The 20,881-nt window shown below is 35.8% G+C and overlaps 1 protein-coding gene across 2 annotated transcripts in view; it reads left to right on the forward strand.

Annotated features, from left to right (window-relative positions):
* The first annotated feature begins 500 nt into the window (after positions 1-500).
* galnt9 (polypeptide N-acetylgalactosaminyltransferase 9) overlaps positions 501-20,881 on the forward strand; it is a 104,357-nt gene continuing 83,976 nt past the window's right edge. Inside the window, exons 1-2 of one of the 2 annotated variants that reach the window (XM_026244691.1) lie at positions 501-540; positions 9,538-9,692. In XM_026244691.1, the coding sequence (XP_026100476.1) occupies positions 9,626-9,692 (67 nt within the window). In that variant the 5' untranslated portion in view covers positions 501-540; positions 9,538-9,625. Of the gene's footprint in view, positions 541-8,833; positions 9,693-20,881 lie in introns of those variants that run through there. The other variant, XM_026244688.1, reaches the window with a different exon arrangement.

The following is a 20,881-nucleotide window of genomic DNA, read 5'->3' on the forward strand; positions in this document are numbered from 1 at the left end:
ATCTCCTGAGAAACAGACAATACATACATACACGGGCATCTTCGAGACACCCCACAGAGTGGAGGAGCAGGAGACCTCCTTCCCTTCTGGCCATTTGTTTCATTATATATCCCTTCACCCATTCTTCCTTCTACTCAGTCTGCTAAAAATGATTACATGAAAATATCAATGCAAGTGATCTAACACTCATGTATAGTATCATTGGAAATGTCTCAGTGCAACTGGTACAATGGTCTCAATCTTACAAAAGTAGATTAGAAGATAATACAGATCTGAAGAGTCAAGAGATATCTTGATTACTGTGCTGGGAGTGCCCTTTCCTAGGGCCCTCCATGTAAATTACCCGCTTTTCCCATTGAGTTGTAAAACCACCCAGGCAAATTCCAATTGTTTGTTTCTGTCTTCATCTCGGGGGATGTTTGTCTTGGTCTGAGGTATTTAAACGATTGCAGCAAGAGGATCAGGGCGATTTCAGTAGCCAGAAAGCCCGTAGTGTGTTGTGTGTCTCTTCACTTCATACTATGTATTTTCTAAGGTCAGGTATGCATATTTTACTTGTAGATTCATCTTTGAGAATTTGATGTTTTGTATTGATATGATTTGATGTGTTTCAATTGGATGTGTAATTGGCAAAATACATATATACCTGACTGTTAATAAATTGTTACATTTTGATTCTATTCTGTTTTACTCTGTAATTATTGACTAGTAGATTACATTGTATCCTTGTTAGCAACATGAGCACCCGAATGAATGAGTTAATATAAAAATAGAGTTAACTAAAATAATCAAATGTCAGAAGAATATTAATTAAAAAGGCATACAACCAATTTGCATTTCAACCTAAATTCGAGATCATAAGAAAATGGAGTCAGATTAAATAATAAAATGGAGTCAGATTTGAGCTTAACCTGAATTAAATAACTCTATGCGCTGAAAGACAGAACACGCAGGAAACCTTCATCCAGCACCGGATACCTTCCTTGGGCCGAGTGCCTGGACCTTACGACTTACTAATTCATTAGATTTTAATTCAACCATAATGTTATATTCAATTACACAATTCACAGTGCTTCATGGTATTTTAGTTTATCCCCTCATAAAAGACTTTAAAAAATACAGTGATTTTCATAGATTCTTTGTTTCAAGTTTGTAATGGTAATATTCATTTTCAGAGCTGGTTGATTTGAACTCTTTGTTGAAAGTTTATTATTATTTTTTTTTTTATGAATAACTACTGAAGACTGCTGAAAAAGCGGGCAGTTGCCCTCAATTAGCAACCTGCAGATCTTCTCCCAGTTCATCTCCATTCTTCTTTTCTCCATGTGATCTCAACAACCTCTACGTTTTCTCCAACTTTTGTCTTTTTAAACCACAACCACACTCTGTAATTTTACTTAATTTGTTTCTCGAGAAATGCAATGCATCTACAGTATCTTTAATAACAATTAAATATGAAGACGGGGTGGGGGAAGATAAGGCAGAGGAAGTGAGAGAGGAGCTAAAGACTACTTTGATCTTTCTTGTCTTCTACATTGCCTCGTGTTGAAAAAAAAAAAGATTAATGGTTGCTCAAAATGGTGCTTCTGTATACTATATACACACACACACAAAAAAATGCCATGTTACTCGAACTGGGTCCATGATAGTACTTCTCTGTAGTAATTTTGATGTTGATTATACAGAACTATTGTGGAACGATGTGATATGTGGGAATTGCTATGCAATTTTCTGATTGTGTGATAATTAGAATGTTGTTTCTAGGTGGTGCCTGGCATATGAATTATTTTAATTATTATTATTATTAATAATTGTTTTGATGTTGTGATTTTGGGTATACTATTTGTCTTATGCAGTGTTATGATTTTCTGGTGCTGGGATGTCAAAGCTGTATCTGCTTTGATTTGTGTGTGATGTTTGAATGCAGTGACATCATGTTGTGATTATGGGATGCTGTAATGCTCGGGTTAGTGATTTTGTGTGCTGTGGTAAGTGTGGTGATTAAATGTCTGATTGTGTGATTTCAGAATGCCGTGTTTGCGCTTGTATCATTGTGTGATTGCTGCATTTATGTGATGCAGTTATAACAAGTAGCCACTGTGCAATGTTGTGATTCTGCTAAACATTCAGATTATAGAATGTTGTGTGTCTGTGTGATATTGCAGCTATGTAATGTGATTTTTTTTTTTTAAGTAAAAAGTTATATATGGCAGTAATGGTACTATTTGTGTGATGTTGAAATATTGCTTGCGTGCAGTATGATATCACTGTGATACCCATGTTATGGAATGTTGTGATTGTCTGATTTTGGAATGTGTGTGTTTTTTTTTTTTTCTTGTTGGAATGTCAGTTGTAAGATGCTATGATTGTGTGATTGAGCAATTTTGCACTGGGATAATAATATGTCGTTGTGACTGTGTGATGCTGGAATACTGGGGGTTTTCTGAGATGTTCTGTTTGTGATGTTATTATGCTGTGTTTGTATGATGTGATGGAAGCTATATGCAATGCATTGTTTGTGAATGATGTCATTACATGATGTCATTACATAATGTCATACGATGATATAATTGTGTAGTTGTGGGATGTATTGTGGGATGCTGTGATTGTCTGAATAAATGTAAGATGTAAGATGTAATGTAAGAATGATGTGAATGAACAATACTGCAATGTGATGTTATGATGCCAGAAAGCGGGGTGGGTGAGGGGGTTGTGAATGTGTGATGTTGGTGTGTGATTATCTTGAAATTGTGTGGTGTAAGCATTTCTGTATTGCTGTGATTGTGTTATGTGGTATTTGTGTGATGATGACAGTTGATCGGATAGGTGTGGTTGCTGGCTTGTTGCACTGTTTTTCTTTAATATCCTGCCTTTCAGTCTCACTGTTTGCTTTCTAGCTCCCAACTGTTCTCTCGGCTGAGGGTGTGTGGAGGGATTTGTGTTAGTGTGTGCATGTGTGTGCGCATAACTGTCTGCTAAAGGAATGATGAAGGGGATTTGACCATATGTGCATGTTTGTATGTATGGGTGTTAGGTGTCTGTTCTGCTATCTGTAGTGATATGATGTGTATGTAAAACATCATAAACATCAAGACAATAACAGCTGGTCTGTAGATGCCCACAGATGGACAGAGAGCATGCACATCCCCCCCAAACACACGCATACACTCCCTTTTTCCCAAACACATACACACACATACATATTGGCCTGTTTCCCTGGTGACTAGCAGGCAGGTGCAGCTTCTGCCAGTTTTTAACTTTTGCAGTGAAATTTGGAGCACAATTCCTTGTGGGTTTTTTTTGCCAAATTCACAGCCAGACGCTGCTGGTCCTTCTCAGTTAGTGAGCAATCTTAAGTCTCTAATTAAGAAATAACCATACTAATCACCATCATAATCTTCATTATCTCCCAGTCTCTAATTAAAGGACTTGTGCCCAGTGTATGACCTGCATGTGTATCCAAAAGTTGTAAGTGAAAAATATTTTTTTTATATACCTTAATAAGTAGATCAAATATTTAGCTTGACATGAACTAAACTCTGATGGGGGATGCTTCCAAACTAATTATTTAGACTAAGCATCAACATTCACAAACCACTGTCCACTGTTATTTTTTAACATAAAATAATGCAACGTGCTGGTAATCATGACTTTATACGTTCCCGATAGCACCTGAAGGCAGTAGAGAAGCACTCTTGCTCAATTCAGTGGAGTGAATCATTTTGTTAATTTTGTGAGAGAATGAGAGAATCTTGCCATTACACAACAGGAGATAATATAGACAGCAATACACTTATGTCAAAAGCATAATTAGATTTTTTGGTCAAGGATTCAGATCTATAATGCAATGCAACAGCTCGCATGTACTGTATATCTGAAGTCACTAATGTTAATTATTCCATTCTAGCCAACAGACTCCAGCAAAAAGGGACAGTTGCTTGAGCATAATTTGCATAGAGTTAAGCTCTGCCCTATGCTCCACAGTTGAGTCAGGCCTTTAAATTGTAAACATTTTAAAATTGAGATTTAATGGAGCTGTCTTGAGAGGAAGATGAGTGTGAAGGTGTGATCATTTGTCAATCTGGTAATGCCCTAAATCAGTATGCTACTACCAGATTATCTGATTAAGTCCATAAACAAAATCTTGTTTTTAGTGCAGTATGTAATGCTTGCATGTTTAATAAGCACAGTAATGTAAGCTGGCAGGGGTCGGGGTTGAATTGGTAGCTGCAGGCTAGCTAGAAGTGATAATGTACAACTCTGGCAGACTTCTAGACACTCCGGATTAATTAGTGTCATTATATATTAGACAAAAAAGTTCAAAATACAGGGGATTTCTTAGGCCGCTAATAGAGAGTAATATGGGTAGACTTGCGTTGTGGTGAATCCATCCATCCATCCATCCATTTTATTTTAAATATCCAAGAAATTATAATAATATTATTCCAGTAAATGTTCAAAAATCCATAACCACTGTGAAGGAATAAGCTTTTCTTAATCAAAACCTTGTGTTTTTAAATTGCAAATTGAATACAGCATGTTTCTTTTAGTCACATAATTTCACTACAGTTCATTTGAAAGGCATCCTCTGACAGAGAAGTAGAAACAAACCAATGAATAAATGAATAACTTGGCTTGCTGATTAAGCACCTGAGTAACTGATAAGTAGCAGTTACTCAATTTCCTTATTAATGATGTGCTTTTCAATTGGGAACAGCTGTGAATCGGAGAGGCCTTTGGTCTGAATTACAGAGAAGCTGCTGGGTAAAGACACATTACTTCAGCTCTCCCTTAAGTACTCTTACTCCTTCTCACTCACTCACTCACTCTCACTCTCTTCTTTTCAGATCTGTTGAGATTGGTGTCTAACAACTAGTTGCACAGGGAAAGACTGGCTACCCCTTGAGCTAATACTGCTAAAAGCCCTGAAAGGCAAGTGACATTGGCTCTTAGATTCTGTAAGAAATAAAAGCTCAAAGAAAGCATGTCAGTGAGGATCAGCTTGGTTCAGGTATATTTCATTTTTTATCTCGGTGGTGTTGAAGTTCAGCAAAATTCTGTTACAAAATCCAATTTACCATTACACAAGTATTTTAATCCTCAACTCTTTACATTAGGCTCTGCGTCCAATCAACAAACAGAGGGCAGGTGGGGGCTGTGACTTAGCTGCTAAGCGCAGAATTTAAGATTGTAGTTTAGGTTAGGGAAATCAAAAACGACAGCGGATATGGAGACACGGGATGCTATTTGCTCTGTTGTGGAGAATATTCCCGGCATTTGCTTAAATGAGGTAAAAATAAATATATTTGGCTTTCTGTTCATGATAGAGACAAAATTCGACTGAAAAGCTACATTTGTCCCATGGACTACTTAAAGCTACGCTACTTAATTGAATATTTAATTGTTAAACAAAATGATGGAAATTTAATAATGAATAAAAAGTAAAAAATAAAAATGTCAGCCTACAATGCATGGGAGAAGCTTGAAGCCACAACTACTAAATCTCAACCAAAAAAAAAAAAGAGTTTGCAAGCAAAAATGGAAAGTAACAGTGCCTGTAATATAACATGAATCAAGATAGTTTGCATAGCATCACGTTTGGTGTTCATGGACTAAATTCGAAAAACAAAGTTTATGTTGTTAACTATATGCCAATTTCTAAACCAGTTACTACTTTTGTCTATTTTGCTTATAAATAATCTTCCAAAGTTACAATTAATAAAACAACTTATATGCTATACTGACCCACTCATAAGACATTTAAAAGAAAAAAAAAATTCCAATCCATCTTTTGTTAATGACATTTACACTTATAAGGTGCTCATCTGTAACCAGTAGCACAGCGGTGCACCTCAAGCCATCAGATTTATCTGCATATAATAATGGAGCCAAAACACATCTCACATGATTACCAAAATCTCTGCAAGTAACTTTTAATTTTATGCTCACGCTAACTGCTAAACGGACAAAAGTTACATAGTGCAGCTTTAATAAAGATTTGGGGTGTAAATTTTGGGTGAAGCCACAGGAGTGTGGTAAGCACCCGTTCATATACCCTTGCACTGCATTGTGATTGACAGGATTAGATGAACAAATTCCTCCCTTTCATGTCAAACTACAGGTACTGGACTATGATAGCTTCAAAGCAGGTGAAATGGAAATAAAAATGAAACAATGGGGGGAAAACAGGTGAATCTACAGGATTTTTTTAAAGCATCTTGGGAACCATTGTTTCAAGGCCAAGTCTCTCTAACAGCATGAGCATGCATTAGGATGCTATTGTGTGAATTCCCCAGTGTTTTCCCTAGCTTTATTCTTTAAATCATTTATTATTTTATTTTGAAGTAACCGAGGCTACATGGGTTGCTTTGAGAGGATTAAACTACAACACCTTTAGGCAGGGTTAGTTCATCGCGCAATTTGTTTGAGCATTCGCAGCTTCCGTTTCATATGTTACTGGCTGAACAAATATGAGTTTAAGAAAAACAGGGTGTAATGTTTTCCTCAGCAGTATCTTATTAATGATTTTTAGGATGTATATGGTGGGATACCTCTTAACTGCTCTTGATCTATGACTTGTTTAATTAGTCTAGCAATACAAATATTGCCTATGGGCACTATATGTATTGAACAGCAATGTGAAGTGTGAAAAAACTTACAAGACAGTAATACATGTTTCTGTCTGTTCCCACCCTAGCTGGTCTATAAATAAAAGAGGGTACGTTTCTCTGCATGCATTGAATACAATTATCCAGGATGAATTCTAATATAATACATCTGTGGAAATGAAAATGAATTAGGTCGCCCACTTTACGCAGCCTAATCAGGTAAATGCATTCTCCCTCACACGCAATGTTTAGAATCAAATATTAGCATAATGTGTCCTGTAATGTGTACAGACTTCATAATCATGGGAAGAAGGAGGCGAGAACCGGCAGACATTTAAATCAAAGTGTGACGAGTGGGGCAGGGCCGAGAGCCGTGGGAATGGAGCGAGGCCGGTGGAGTGACTTGGAAATAAGCAACACCTGCGCCACTCACCGGTCTCGAGTCCCACGGAGGAGATCGAAAGGATACAAAAGAGGAGCTATGAAAGTGAAGGATGAGAGAGGACCAGGCCTGGGCTTTATTTTGTGTCTTGTGTTTATTTTGTAATTAAACTTCGCAATCACGGGAAAAAGAGGCGGGAACCGGGGAACATTCAAATGAAAAGTTTAATTGTGTAAACTGCATAACAATATATGGTCCCAGTTTACAGTATGTGTCTCTAATACCTGTGTACTTACATAGTAACTACATGTGTGCGAAGTATGTATCCACAGTGACACTTAATATAAAATGGGACCAATATATTGTATTCTGTATGTGCTTTCATTTAATACTGTACATTATTGCAAATGTAATAAGACATCTATTTGTCTGTGAATACAGGTGTGCAGTATGTTTGCATGCTATAGCTGACATTGCCATTCTCTTCTCCTGTCTCTTTTCCCCTGTTTGTCTCTGTTCAGCTGCAATTTACTGGATTAATTCTTTAGATTGAATCATTGGTCAGGCAGTTCCCATGGCAAGCATTCAAGTTAGCATAGTGCTAGAATTGCCCGTTGCCATCTACACGTGTGCAGTATGCTCATCTGTGAATGAAATTGCTCACTGTTTTCCAAAGGTAAAAATTCTTTCATTATTTACTCAACTTAAAACACAAATGTAGAAATTTTGAATAATGTGTTTTACATGCAGTGCTGTTTTTTTTTTTTTTTACGTGAATGGGGATTGAAGATGTCTGCTGTTTTTCTGGAGGGCAGTAGTTTAATTATTAATCCACACGATAGGAAATTTTGCTTTAGGGTTTTTCCCTTCTCATACTTTTTAACAGGTTCAGGTTTGTCATGCTAATTCACTGTTGATCAACAGAAAGCTACTTGGTTGGTATGATTCATATACTTTTAAAATATTGACTATAGACAATGGACTTTTTTCTGTCAGTGAAATTTCACTATTGTGATTATACAATAAAAGTATCGTAAAGGTGATCTGACTTGGGCCCTGCATTCTAGGTCTTCTGTGGTCATATATAAGCTTTGTATTTTTTTTTTATTTTTTTTTTAAGATGAAGTCTAGTTGCTTTGAAAGAGATGAGTTTTCAGATGTGGCTAGAAAATTGTCTGGTATTCAGCATTCTGGAACCCAGAAAGGGAGTGGAAGATCATTCCACCAGTCAGGAATGGTGAACGAGAATGTTCTGGAAAGCGATTTTGTGCTTCTCTGTGACGTTACCACGAAGCATAGCTCACTAGCAGATCTCAGACTTCTGGAGAGGATGTAGATTCGTAATAGTGAGTGGAAGTAGGCGGGTGCTGAGCCTGTGGCTGTTCTATATACAAGCATCATTGTCAATGCTTGCATAGTAAAAAAACAACAACACAAAAACGGAAAAAATCTGCTTAAATAACATCGAGCTGGCAAAAGAGAACTCAAGATGGAGGAGGAAGACAAGTAACTTGGCTTGAAGAATAATGAACTTTAGAAAGGTTTAAAGGTCTATTTTTATCTAAAGCGCTAATTTCACAAGAATAAGTCATTTCAATTCAGAATAATAGCTCATGTATTTGCCTTATTTACACTTGAGGGTAATTTAAAAACATTATTCTCCTACAAACTCTCTGAGTTGTAATTCAATTGACCAATCCCCGCGAAAACATTAGAATGTAGTAAAGCAGCTATCCTCATCATCGATCATATTCCAGTCTTTCATCCCCTCACACAGTCTTTTTGAATATTTATGAGTTTGCAGACGTCACCAGAGCGCTGAGCAGTGCGTGAAAAAGCGGGATGTGAGTGAGGGAGGGAGGGAGCATGCGGGGAGCGCGAGAGAAGAACGCTGCCATGCAAAGCGTCGCTTGACAGCGTCTTTTTTTACTTCCACCTGCGTTCGTCGTATAAGGATTGTGGATTTCATCCCCCCGGCCACTGAAATCGCGTTTTACTTCGATGCTCAAACGCGATGCATCTTTGCTTTAACGTAGTTGCGTGAATGATGCTGCACACGGAGGATCGTTGTCTGAAACGCACTGACATTTAAAATGAGCAATTTGAACCGTGCACATCTCATGCGTTTCGACTCCTGAATGCACAGCTTGATTAAACTCGTGCTTTTAATCGGAGCGTAATCTCCGTAGGCTCCTCTGACACATTTCTAAACGTTTGTTATGGGGGTCAAGACAACAACCCGAGGCGGTGGGATTTGATTGCGACTCATATTTCGTGTTTTTACTTATATATCATTATCATATATACTTTCATGATCATAATTCGCGCTCTTTGATCAGCTGTTAAAATTGTGAAACTGCTTAACGCGGGTTATTGTGTGTGGTGCTGAATGGACAGCTCCCACCACAGCGGATCATATGGATCAATATTAGGGGTCTGACAGTGTCGCTCTCGGGCTTTAATGGCTGTGGCACGCAAGATCAAAACTCTGCTGACGGTCAACATTCTGGTGTTCGTCGGGATCATCCTGTTCTCCGTCTACTGCAGGATCCAGGACCGATCCGAAGAGCTCGTGCAGATCGGGAGGTTGTCTGATCAGAGACTGCGAGGCAGGAATGCCAAAGTTACGAACTCCATGGACAGACAGTCCATTCTCAAAAGGCTCGAGCGACTAGAAGATGTGGTCTATAACCAGTTAAATGGTATGTGGGCTTTAAGCATCTTTGACTTTCATTAATAAGTAATTTATAGGCATTATATAATGCATGATAGATCAGTCTTTACAGTACATTTACTGTAGATATGATTTAATCTAAATTTACACTTTGGATTTTAATGGAATTGTCGTCCTAATAATTTAACACATATCAAATACTACAGACTTGTTTATGATGCAATAAACATGTTAAGAAGAGCAAGACAGGTTTAGGTGCACGTAATCCTAATTTGACCTATCAAAATATATCAATCAAATGGATTAAATATAATGATATGTTAAGCATTACATGGTTTCATAATGTTACTGATGAACTTTAAAGTGCTATCAAATAAATTAGAGAAATTACAGTATAATATCAAGGATGCAGTGCCTGATCTTTACAGAAAAAACATTTTGTCCTGTGTCTCTAAGTAGAGGGTTTTCAGAGGTGTTGTTCTAGAAGTTCTGTTACATTATGAAAACAAAGTATGCATTTTTAAGAGTCGGTTATGTCTTTCCATATGTGTATTAATTATTTGAGATCAGTTGAATTAATATAAAATAAACATGCAATCTTACATGCTTGTCTAAATCTGGGACAAAAAAAAAACTGACTTCTCCTTAAGAAAGTACATAAGTAAGCAGAGGAGGATATTATTATAATTTTTTTAGGATGGTTACTTATTTTTTAAAAGCAAAATATAATGCAAGAAACAGCAGTGAATTAAATATTACAATGATTTTACGTCCTGCCATTAAACAAATTATCTTTCCCCACTGTGTTCACATAATTTTGGCTAACTTGATTATGCTTTTGGCCATCAATGCGAGATTTAGAACATTTGTTTAGTTTATTTTTGTATTTTTAAATCCATTTTTCATGATCCCATGGATTTTACACCAAAATCATTGTAGAAAATAATCAGCAGCTTCTATCTGGGCCTGTAAAAAGGAATTGTCCTACTGTGATCTTACTTCTCATGCACTCGTCCTTGCCTTAGCCACACTTGTGCTCTCTCTTAGTTATTTTCTTCGAAAATTAGTGCCCATTACCTTAATCAGTATGTTCCTAGATTATAGAGACCATTTTCTCCTGGAGAACATGTGAAGGTCATAGTTCATGTGATGTGCTATCTTTCCTTTAAACGTCTGTTAAAGACCTCTCACTCCCTGTTTGCTTTTCTTAGTGCATCTATTTGATCTTATTGTTATTCTGTAAGACCAGCACCATTTGTGTATGAAGGGTAGTCACTCTGTCAGTTTGAATTATCCTTCTTGCATTTGGAAGAATGCCAAGAGGCACTGCTTCACAAAAAAAGCCCTCTAATGTGCCCTACTGATTGAGAGGGCTTTCGTTCTGCACAAGTGCCACCACATATTTCCCCCGGAGGCTTTTCCACTCTGTAGAATTCATCAGTCTGTCACAAATCTTCCTGATGTTGGGGCCGTTATACATTTCATTTCGACACATTTTTATCTGATGCACATAAAACTTGTGCAATAGGCACTCGTCGATTGTATGTGATTATTGAGATTGAAATTGGTTTTCCCTTCAGGTTTTCACATTTCTGTTGCCGTATTTGCTTCCAGTGGTGATTTGACATAATTGTTTATTTTTCAGTTGTTTATCGTCCTGACAATGACCCAGAGGATTATTCAGGGTCCAATTGCATTTCTAGGACACAGCGAGTTTTACAAGAAAGCAGTATTTGTTTGGTTGTAGGCACACTCATCCCTTGAAACATCTTAACAAATATGCTGTTAATGTTGGTATTACCATTAGCTGAATGAGTAATTTTCCAGAGAAAATATAAAACATTATCACAGACAACGTTTCTGGTTTGAGATGGAAAGATGTGTCATCATTTCCCACCCCTTCATATAACATAGCATGATCAAGCACCTGGGGCACCAGTGGTGTGCTTGGCAAAATTGCAATTTACCTTGATAACCATACATTGTGTTGCATGCAGAATATGGTGTGACCTGACCGAATGGGTTGCATTTAGACATGAATGGATGATTTTTACCACAGTTTTTTTTTTTTTTTTTTTTGAAAAAATACAAATAAAATAAAAAAAATAAACAAACAAACAAAAAAATCAATTCCACCTTAGTTTTAATGGACATAATGTTGTATAAAAGCTATAAAGAATTTTTTTTTTTTTATTATTTTTTATGTAATTGTTTTTCTCTTTGTTGAGTCTCTCATTTACTGTGGATTTATAGACAAGTTCGTGGCCAGTTGTATATGTGATGAGCTTGTGTAGTTGAAAATTTTCTGAAAATGTACTCCTTCTCAGGCCATCCAAGATATAGATAGATGTTCCTTTATTGGAACATTCATTCAGAAATCTTCATTTAAGAAATGTAGCATTATGTCAGTTCTGCACCAATGGATCCTCTTTTGTAAACAGGTGCTATCAGAATGATCATTCAAATAGGAGAAATTTCTTCACTGGAGAAAGCTATAGAAGACTTCTATTTTAGCCAGAAGCAACAATTTGAATCTAATGTCTTGATGAATTTGTTCATTATAAACAAACAGCTTTCCACTTAAGATGATAGACTGTTGTGTGGATTACGTATCGATTATCATTATGTTTTTATCAGCTGTTTGGACTCTCATTCTGATGGCACCCATTAATTGCTGAGGATCCACTGCTGAGCACAAATGATGTAATGCTAAATTTCTCCTAATCTGTTTCAATGTAGAATCAAACTCATCTACATCTTGGATGGCCTGAGGGTGAGTATATTTTCAGCAAATTTTAATTTTTGGGTGAAGTTGTATTGTGACCCTTTGTCATTGTTTACTGTAAAGTGCTTGCTGATTCTTCTGTAGGATTGCTTCACCCTAATAAATCTGACTTTGTGGAATAGCTGTGAAGCTAAAGTGTGTGAGCGAAGTGGAAATGTCACTGTAAAACCTGAATAATTGGGCTCTTAAATAATACATGGAAATCAGTTGCATTGAGCCTGGAGAGTGAAATTAATTTACATTGTACAAAGCTATACAGTACAATAAACTATGACTGCATAGATTAAGGTAATCAGTGCAGAAAGTGAAATGCCATTTACTATTGGGACAAAATGAAAAAGTGCATTTAACAGCAAAAACTGTGCAAAGAACAGTTCAGGGATAGGTGGTGTGTGAATTCTGACACAGTTGTTTAGAAATGCTGGATTATTGTGAAAAGACCTTTTGTCTGACTGCTATTACAAATGCAGAGCTATGACAATGTGCAATTAGCCCCCTGATTAGGCAGCAGATCTACCGTGAGCATTATCGCTAAAGTGTGCTTAATTTCTACAGCTGTAGTTTGGTTTATCTCCGCAAACAAAGATGTGGAAGACTAAACAGATTTCTACCTGGGAAGTGATATGAACAGAGAAGACTACATTACCAAACAGTTTGGGCTTTTAGAATTTTTATTTTTTAAATGTTTTTAAAAGAAGTCTCTTCTGCTCACCAAGGCTGCATTTATTTGATTAAAAATAAAGCAAAAACAGCAATAATGTGAAATATTATTAACATTAAAAAAATTAACACCGTTAATAAAATAATACATTTTCTTTTGATGGCAAATTTAGAATTTTCAACAGCCATTACTCCAGTCATTAGTGATATATTATCATTCTGACTTCTTAAAAAAATTAATAAATTAAATTAAAATCATTCTAATATACTGATTTGGTGCCCAAGAAACATTTATTATTATTATTAATGTTGACAACAGTTGTACTGCTTAATAATTTTTTTGGAAATGTTTTTCCTTTTCTTTCTTCATAATTCTTTGATGAACAGAATGTTAAAATTAACAGCATTTATTTGAAATATAATTATTTATTTATTTACGGTCAAAAGTTTACATACACCTTGCAAAATCTGCAAAAAATATATATTATTTAACCAAAATACGAGTGTATACGAAAATACAAAAGAATAAAAAGTTAAAGCAGAGTTAAGCATTTATTAATTAATAAAATGTTTGAATGGTTTTTAAACTTTTGATTAACAAATATGTAATATTGTCTGCTAAATTACGTAATTTACTTCAAATTTCACAAATGAAAATGTTCCATCTTTTTTTTTTGTAATTCGAACATTCAAATCATTTGGGTCCAGTATTGTTCCTATATATATATATATATATGTGATTTCTATATAATATGTTTCCACATTAATATGATTATCGTGTTCATTTTTTAGTAAAACAAAAATGATTGCATTACATCTATATGCCTCATAGCAAACACACTTGGCACTTATGTAGCTTCTATGTTTAGTGTTCAAAAGGTAAATTTGGGAAGTATATATTTGGCTTACCGCACTATGCAGGAACCCCCTGTAGGGTTGAGGTTGTGAAGATGCCCCATATGCCATATATCTATAAAGAGTACAATGTTGTTCTGATACAGTGTGCTAGCACTACAGATAATGCAATTTTCTCTGTAATTTAGAGTCAGACTGAAATTCAATGGAAGAAAAGAAAATAACAATAATTGCTCCCAGTGTATAACATAATTGTTTCTATATTGAAATATTTTTGTTAAATATAATATAATAATTTATATAACCTGATTTAAATGTTTTACATGTTCCAACTCAGATATTTTGATTGTCTTTTCTTACTTTTTGCATTATAATCAGGCTAGTACATACAGTATTACAATACCATTGATGCTTTATGGCCCAGCACCTTTTAGTGTCTAATGCATTAACAGTGGACTCCAAGGGGATTGTCCATTCCTGCCATCTATTCCCCTCAACCACATTTTCCTCATGAATATTTATGCTGCACTAGCATCAATTTTGACATGCATTTATATATTCATTCAGCCCCTAAATCACATCAAAAAGGAGTATCTCTTATCCTGAAATCCATAGATGGTCATAGAGATATTTTTCTTTTCTTTTCAAATCTTGTTACATAATTTAAAGCAATTCAGAGTGAAGTGCAGTGAGCCTGAATGTTGTCAGAGCACTTTAGTAGAAAGTAGGAGATAAACTTGACTCGTAGTATCACAAATAGATCATGAACGGATGGCTAAAAGACCTCCACAAACAGAGAGCGGATTAAACCACATGGGTCAAGGCAGTGGCTGAAAGGGTCATGACCTGTTTCGGTTGTTGTTGTTGTTGTTTATAGTACATAGTTGTGTGATCACAAACAACATGACTAGTAAAAGGTGTGTTTATTGCATTTTGTTCAGACGGGTCCAGAAATTGTATTATAATTAATTTGCATACGTTCTTTTCATAATATTTATTTTATATTATATTATATGTTACAGTGCAGCGATTAGTTATTATAATATCAATAACACACAAATGGTGTGCACATCCCAAACATCCAAATAGGATGCAGGTGCAAGACAACTGAATAATATAATCAAATTTAGTTATTATAATATAACATAAAATAACATAACATAAAACATTATTGTGATATATTGTTTCTTTTGTTTATACACTGTAAAACATGCTGGGTTATTATTTACCCAAATGCTGGTTTCAGCAGGTTGGGTCATTTTATTTATTTATTTAATTTATTTATTTATTTTATTTTTTAACCAATGTGCTGGGTAGTTTTTCTGTTACTCAGGGTCATTATAATCCAATTTTGGGTAGTTTTGGGTTTTATTTGTTAACAGTCATTTCGTGTGGTTGTTTTGAGAAAAAAAAAAAAGACTGATGGGAAACTTCCTGAAAGAAATTAAGGTTTGAAGGGAGTGAACACAGTAGTACATGAGCTTAATGGAACAAACAGAGTCTCAGGAGACATAGGAGGGTGGACAGAGCCAGTGGGATGGCAGGCTCAGTCGTGTCCTCTTGCGTTGGCTCTTCTGTCACGGCACGCTCTGGTTCTCTGCCTGCAGTGGGCTCAGGCAATTGCTCTGTGCAGTGGGGTGATAGCTGGCTGGGCTCTGGGTCTGGATTAGGTGTGGGACAATAAATCGATGTGCTGATTTAACACAATATCCATATATATATATAATTACTTTTAGTAATAGCATCAGCTAATTTGAATTGCAGATATTTTTGAAACAATTATACATTTTGACAGTGTTTTATTAAACTGTAAACCCAAGAGGACACTATCAGGTTTGTGATTATGTGCAATTCTGTAACATGATGCTTCTAGTTTGTTGCTTTTTTTGTGACCTGCATTTAGTAAATTGATGTATTTTCAGTGCCGCTGCTACCCATTTTGGTGCCCTAAGCATAATTCCTTTATGATGCCCCCCACCCCAACCCCGAGAAAGAAAAAAAAAAAACGTTTGTTTTTGCCAGTTTAACTTTTTATTACATAACTCAATACCAATAACACACAATAGCAGCATCACAGTATAAAACTTAAGAACACTAAAAAGAGAAAGAAAATCTTCACAGCTTTGCTGACTTTGTAAACAGTCAACAGGATAGCAAAATAAAAAAAATATCAAAATAATCCAGACTTTTTTTTTTTTGCAAATTCAATGTCACTTCGAATAAATTAAATTAAATAATCATCAATAAGTACTAGGGCTGTCACTTTTGTGAAAAAACCATTTTCGATTTTTAAGACATAAATGTTCATTGAATCGATTGTTAAATCGATTTTCCATGTCTAACAAAAAGACGTTTCCTTTTTTAACGTCAATAAACGGACGAACGTAAAGAGAGAGCTGGAAACACTCAAGTCAGCAATATTTCTTATTTATTAATTTTCGGGGTCTAGAGAAGAGCATTTTTTATTCAAAAAGCCGGTCGCTATCAGCTTGCAATGGTCCTTTTTATAACTCATAATATCTTGTAACTGGATGCGCGAATGAGGAGAATTCGCATCTACCATGCCGCGAGACCTACAGACGCGTGGAAACACGTCTTTACATTGTAAGTTATAATAACATAGTTTGCTGATGCTAACATTAACGTCAGCAAGTACGAGGCGCATTACGATTAGCAGCAGCACGCACATCACATACAGCACATTTCCCGTACTTTCTAGACTAGACCGGACTAGACTAGAGCAATTATTAAATATCTTTCTTGTTCCCCCTTTTTTGTTACATATACATGGCTAAAATGTATTTTTTGGTGCCCCCTCAGCACTTGGTGCCCTACGCACAGTGCGTGGTGCACGTGTTGGGAGCGGCAGCGCTGTGTATTTGTCACTTTTCATGTAGAGCGGAAAATACCGAACAGTGCTAATGGTTTAGAAGCAACTGGCGATTAGTTTCAGTACTTCACGTTTATCGTATTACCAAAGATTTGTAAACTAGAAGCTTCCAAATCACCAGTCTTTATCAAGCTCTTTTCATTTGGAGGTTAGAATAATGGCAAGAGAGCTGTAGATTTATTTTTTTAGACTTACAAAAACAGAATAATTCGGTTTTTGTAACCTAATTTCTTCAGCTCACTGAAATTACTGCTGTCTCTTTACAGCATTCAGAGCATATTATTATCTGAGCACACATGCAAGCACATGAACATTTACGTAAACAGAGATTAAGGAGCTGAACTCTGAGATGAACAACAGGAACAGCAAAATCTCCATTGCAAAATGTATTAGCAGTCACTAAAATAATCTGAAGTTAGTCAGCTAGTTCGTTTGGAGTTTGAAAAAACCTAAATCTACTCTCATAAACTCTAAAAATAAAATTTCCAGAAGGGGGTTTTCATAGTGATGCCATACAAGATTTTTTTTTTTTGGGGGGGGGGGGGGGGGGGGGCAGATCTTAAAATTAAAATTTTTGAACAACATTTAAATAAAGAACCTTTTTCTACTAACTAAATAACTTTTAGTGATGTTAAAGGTTGTCCATGGAACCATTATTTCCAATAAAGAACCTTTATTTTTAAGAGTGCATGGATGTTATAGGTTCTTCATGGAGCCATCTATGCCAACAAGGAACCTTTATTTTTTAAGATTGTATAGGCCATTCCTGCTTAAACCAACTTAAGAGTTTTTCTTTTCTTTTTTTATTAATTAGTTTAAAATGGTTTAGCTGGTCTCCCATGCTGGGTAAAGTGGTGTTCAGATGGTCTGGATCGGGAGTGTCCAAACCAGTCCCTAATATGCCACTGTGCTGCAGAGTTTAAGCTCTGTCATAATTGCAATAATTTTGAGATGACAACACATGATACTCGGAGCTGTCCAAGTCCTCAGATTCTTAATTATGCATTTCTATGGCAACACTATCAATGCCAAAGTGTTCACGTGCCCATAGACTTTGTAATTACAAATTGTAAACTGTGAATGTTCTGAGAGAGATGACTTGGACCACATGACTGCTGTACTATTTGACCAGCACAGATTCATTTAGGTGCTACTTGAGTGTTAATGGTGTCATAGAAACACATAATACCAAGGCTGAGGACTTGGACAGGTCTTACTAGATTGTCATGTGTTGTTATCACAAAATTATGGTAATTACAACATGGCATGAATGCAGCTTTAGCTCCAACCTGAATTAAACACACCTGAACCAGAGTTTAGCTCTAACCAACTCGAACAGACTTGCCAGGACATTCATAGTTGTGGTCTCATTTTGAATACTGCACCCTCTGGACTTCACATTTGTAGGCCGTGTATGTCATAGAGGATGTCTCGCTTCAGAAAGGTAATCATTATAAGATATACTGTTTCCTTTTTCTTTTGAGGCATACATAACTGTCTTTTTTTTCTTACTTTGGAGTGTAATGTTACTTTTCTGAAATAAAGCTGCCTCAATGAATTATGCAGCCAATAAGTGTGACCTCCAGAGGACACAGCCTTTGAAATGAGACATAATAACCACAAACATCCAGGCAAGTGTATTCAAGCTGGTTGGAGCTAAACTCTGCAGGACATTAGCCTATCAGGAGCATGATTGGACATCCTTGGTATAGAAACCCTGGCCAAGTTTGTATTCAGCTGGCCAAAACCCTCTAAACCAGCTTAGAATGTTTTGTTTTTTGTTTTGTTTTGTTTTTACATCAGACATTGTTGGCAAAAAGGTGTTTTTCTGTTTGTTTGTTTTTTTGATAACTTTTCGAGCTGAATGTTATATTCATGGAAATGATATTGTTTTTCCTCAACATTTTGTGTATTAGCAGAACGTTGGATTAAGTCAGTGTGATATGCAGTTTCTGTCTGCCATAGACAGCTGGCTCTCAGGGATTAGTGTCAAAATGCCAGGCCACTATGTAATAGAATTCTTTCAAAACAGCCAAAAGAGGTAGCCTTCGAGACAATGGCAATAACAATGGCAGTGAAAGAGACCCAATACCTCAGACGTTTACAGAGAGGCAATAGCATTTCAGATCCAGCTTGCGAGAAAACCTCAGGATTCAAGAACTCAGCCTCCAAGACAAGTCAGCACTCTGGGACGTCATGAATGCCAGGAAGAGAGGTGTAGCCCTGGGATGCTTTATGTAGATCAGCTGGGACAGAGCCATTTGTGGTGCAAGCCTGGTTTATAGGGTTGAGAGTGGTATTAGGGTTTAATGCTGCACCAACTGGTGTTTTTGGAAGCGACTTGTTTGGATTCCAAGACACAATTTCTATGTTCGGTTGCCAAGCACGGTTACCTCCCAGAGCAAAACCATTCGAGCAGACCTTCTCAAAAACAATTCTGTAATGAATTCATATTAAATCTAATGATGTCTGTGAAAGGATATGGTTAGTGATCAAAGAAGCTCTTTGCCTGCTTGAATGGGTATCAACTGTGTGTGGTTAAGAAACATGGACATTCAAAGTTATGAGCACGGTAAAATAAAGCAGTAAGCTTTAATAATAATTAAAAAAAATATTTAATTTTTTATCAATTTTAGTTCTTCAACTTAAACTTGTTTCAGTTAGTTGCCAGTTTTATTTGTCATATAACATAATTTTCTTGATAATAGCGACAATCATTTTTTAAAAATGGTTTTGACTCTTCTACTACACTGAATAATTCATACTTTGTGTATGTGTGTGTTTGTATATTTCATGCATTATTTTAGGTAGCTTAAAACTGTATTATTTTATTATACATGTATTCTCTAAGAATACATTTATTGCCTCTGACTTTTACAATACCACAAAAAAGCTAAATAATAAGACAAAGATGCTTAAAGAAAAATATGAATGCCTAATAATGATAATGATTGGTAAAAAAAAAAAAAAAAATCTGCAAAGTACAGTAGTTCAAGTGCCCCTAGATGCATGCAAATTAAAAAAAAAAACATTCAAAAACATAATTTTCTTTTTTTTTTTTTTTTACCTATTGCGACTCCCAAATGATTCGCTGAACGATTCATTCTTCCAAACCTCTCCTTTGCATGATGCTAAACTGATGCTAAACTGCTCCTATTGGTCTCATTTGAATTTCATCATGCCTGTTATGCCAGATAAAGCAGTGTTTGTGAGTGCAGTGCTGCTTTGTGTACAGCATTACCAGGTAAACCGCTATTTTACCTCCAAAAGCGGCACCTAGTGGAAAAGAATGAATCTTCATTTATACCAACATGAAAAGACAAGACAAGAACAAGTTGGTGGGCAATGTGTTAATGTTTCATGTTGACAATATAAAAAAAAACCTTGGGATTCGTTTCAGTGTTTCAGAGTCGACTCATTCTTTTGTGATACAATAACTTTATACATGGTGCACTTTCAGATGTAAAACTTTTCAGGATGTTTTCATTCACTTAGAGCTGTGTTACACACTGCATGAAAGGTAATTTTCAAAAATCCATAATAGGGGCACTTTAACAGTAGATAACAATAGGCTGGTTGCCAAGCTACTTAGCAAAATTAATATAGAATGTGAAGTCATTTACATACTTTTTTATCTTTGGTATTGTAAAGCAGCTTTAAATATGGGACTTACGAACTATTATTAAAAAAAAATTTTAATACAGGTTGATATTCTGAAGTGCAGCTGCACAGTACATAGAAAAAGAAAGTTAAATATAATCAGCTAGAATATATTTCTACATAACCATTTTAGAAGCATGGGATAAACGCTTCTGTAATTCAAGGCTTTAAAATGAAAATCCTCGGATCAAACACTTATTTTTGAAAAATGATCGAATTTTTTATGTAGCTGTTAATAATTTAGTGAAACATATTTTTGCTCTTTTAAATGTCAAAATCAAACGGCATCTTTAACAGGTCTGTTACACTTGTTTTATCCCTTAAAGAAGTCTTACTCCACACTGACAACCCTTTAAACACAGTTCAT

The sequence above is a fragment of the Carassius auratus genome, chromosome 5, assembly GCF_003368295.1.
Source record: "Carassius auratus strain Wakin chromosome 5, ASM336829v1, whole genome shotgun sequence".
NCBI lineage: Eukaryota > Metazoa > Chordata > Actinopteri > Cypriniformes > Cyprinidae > Carassius > Carassius auratus.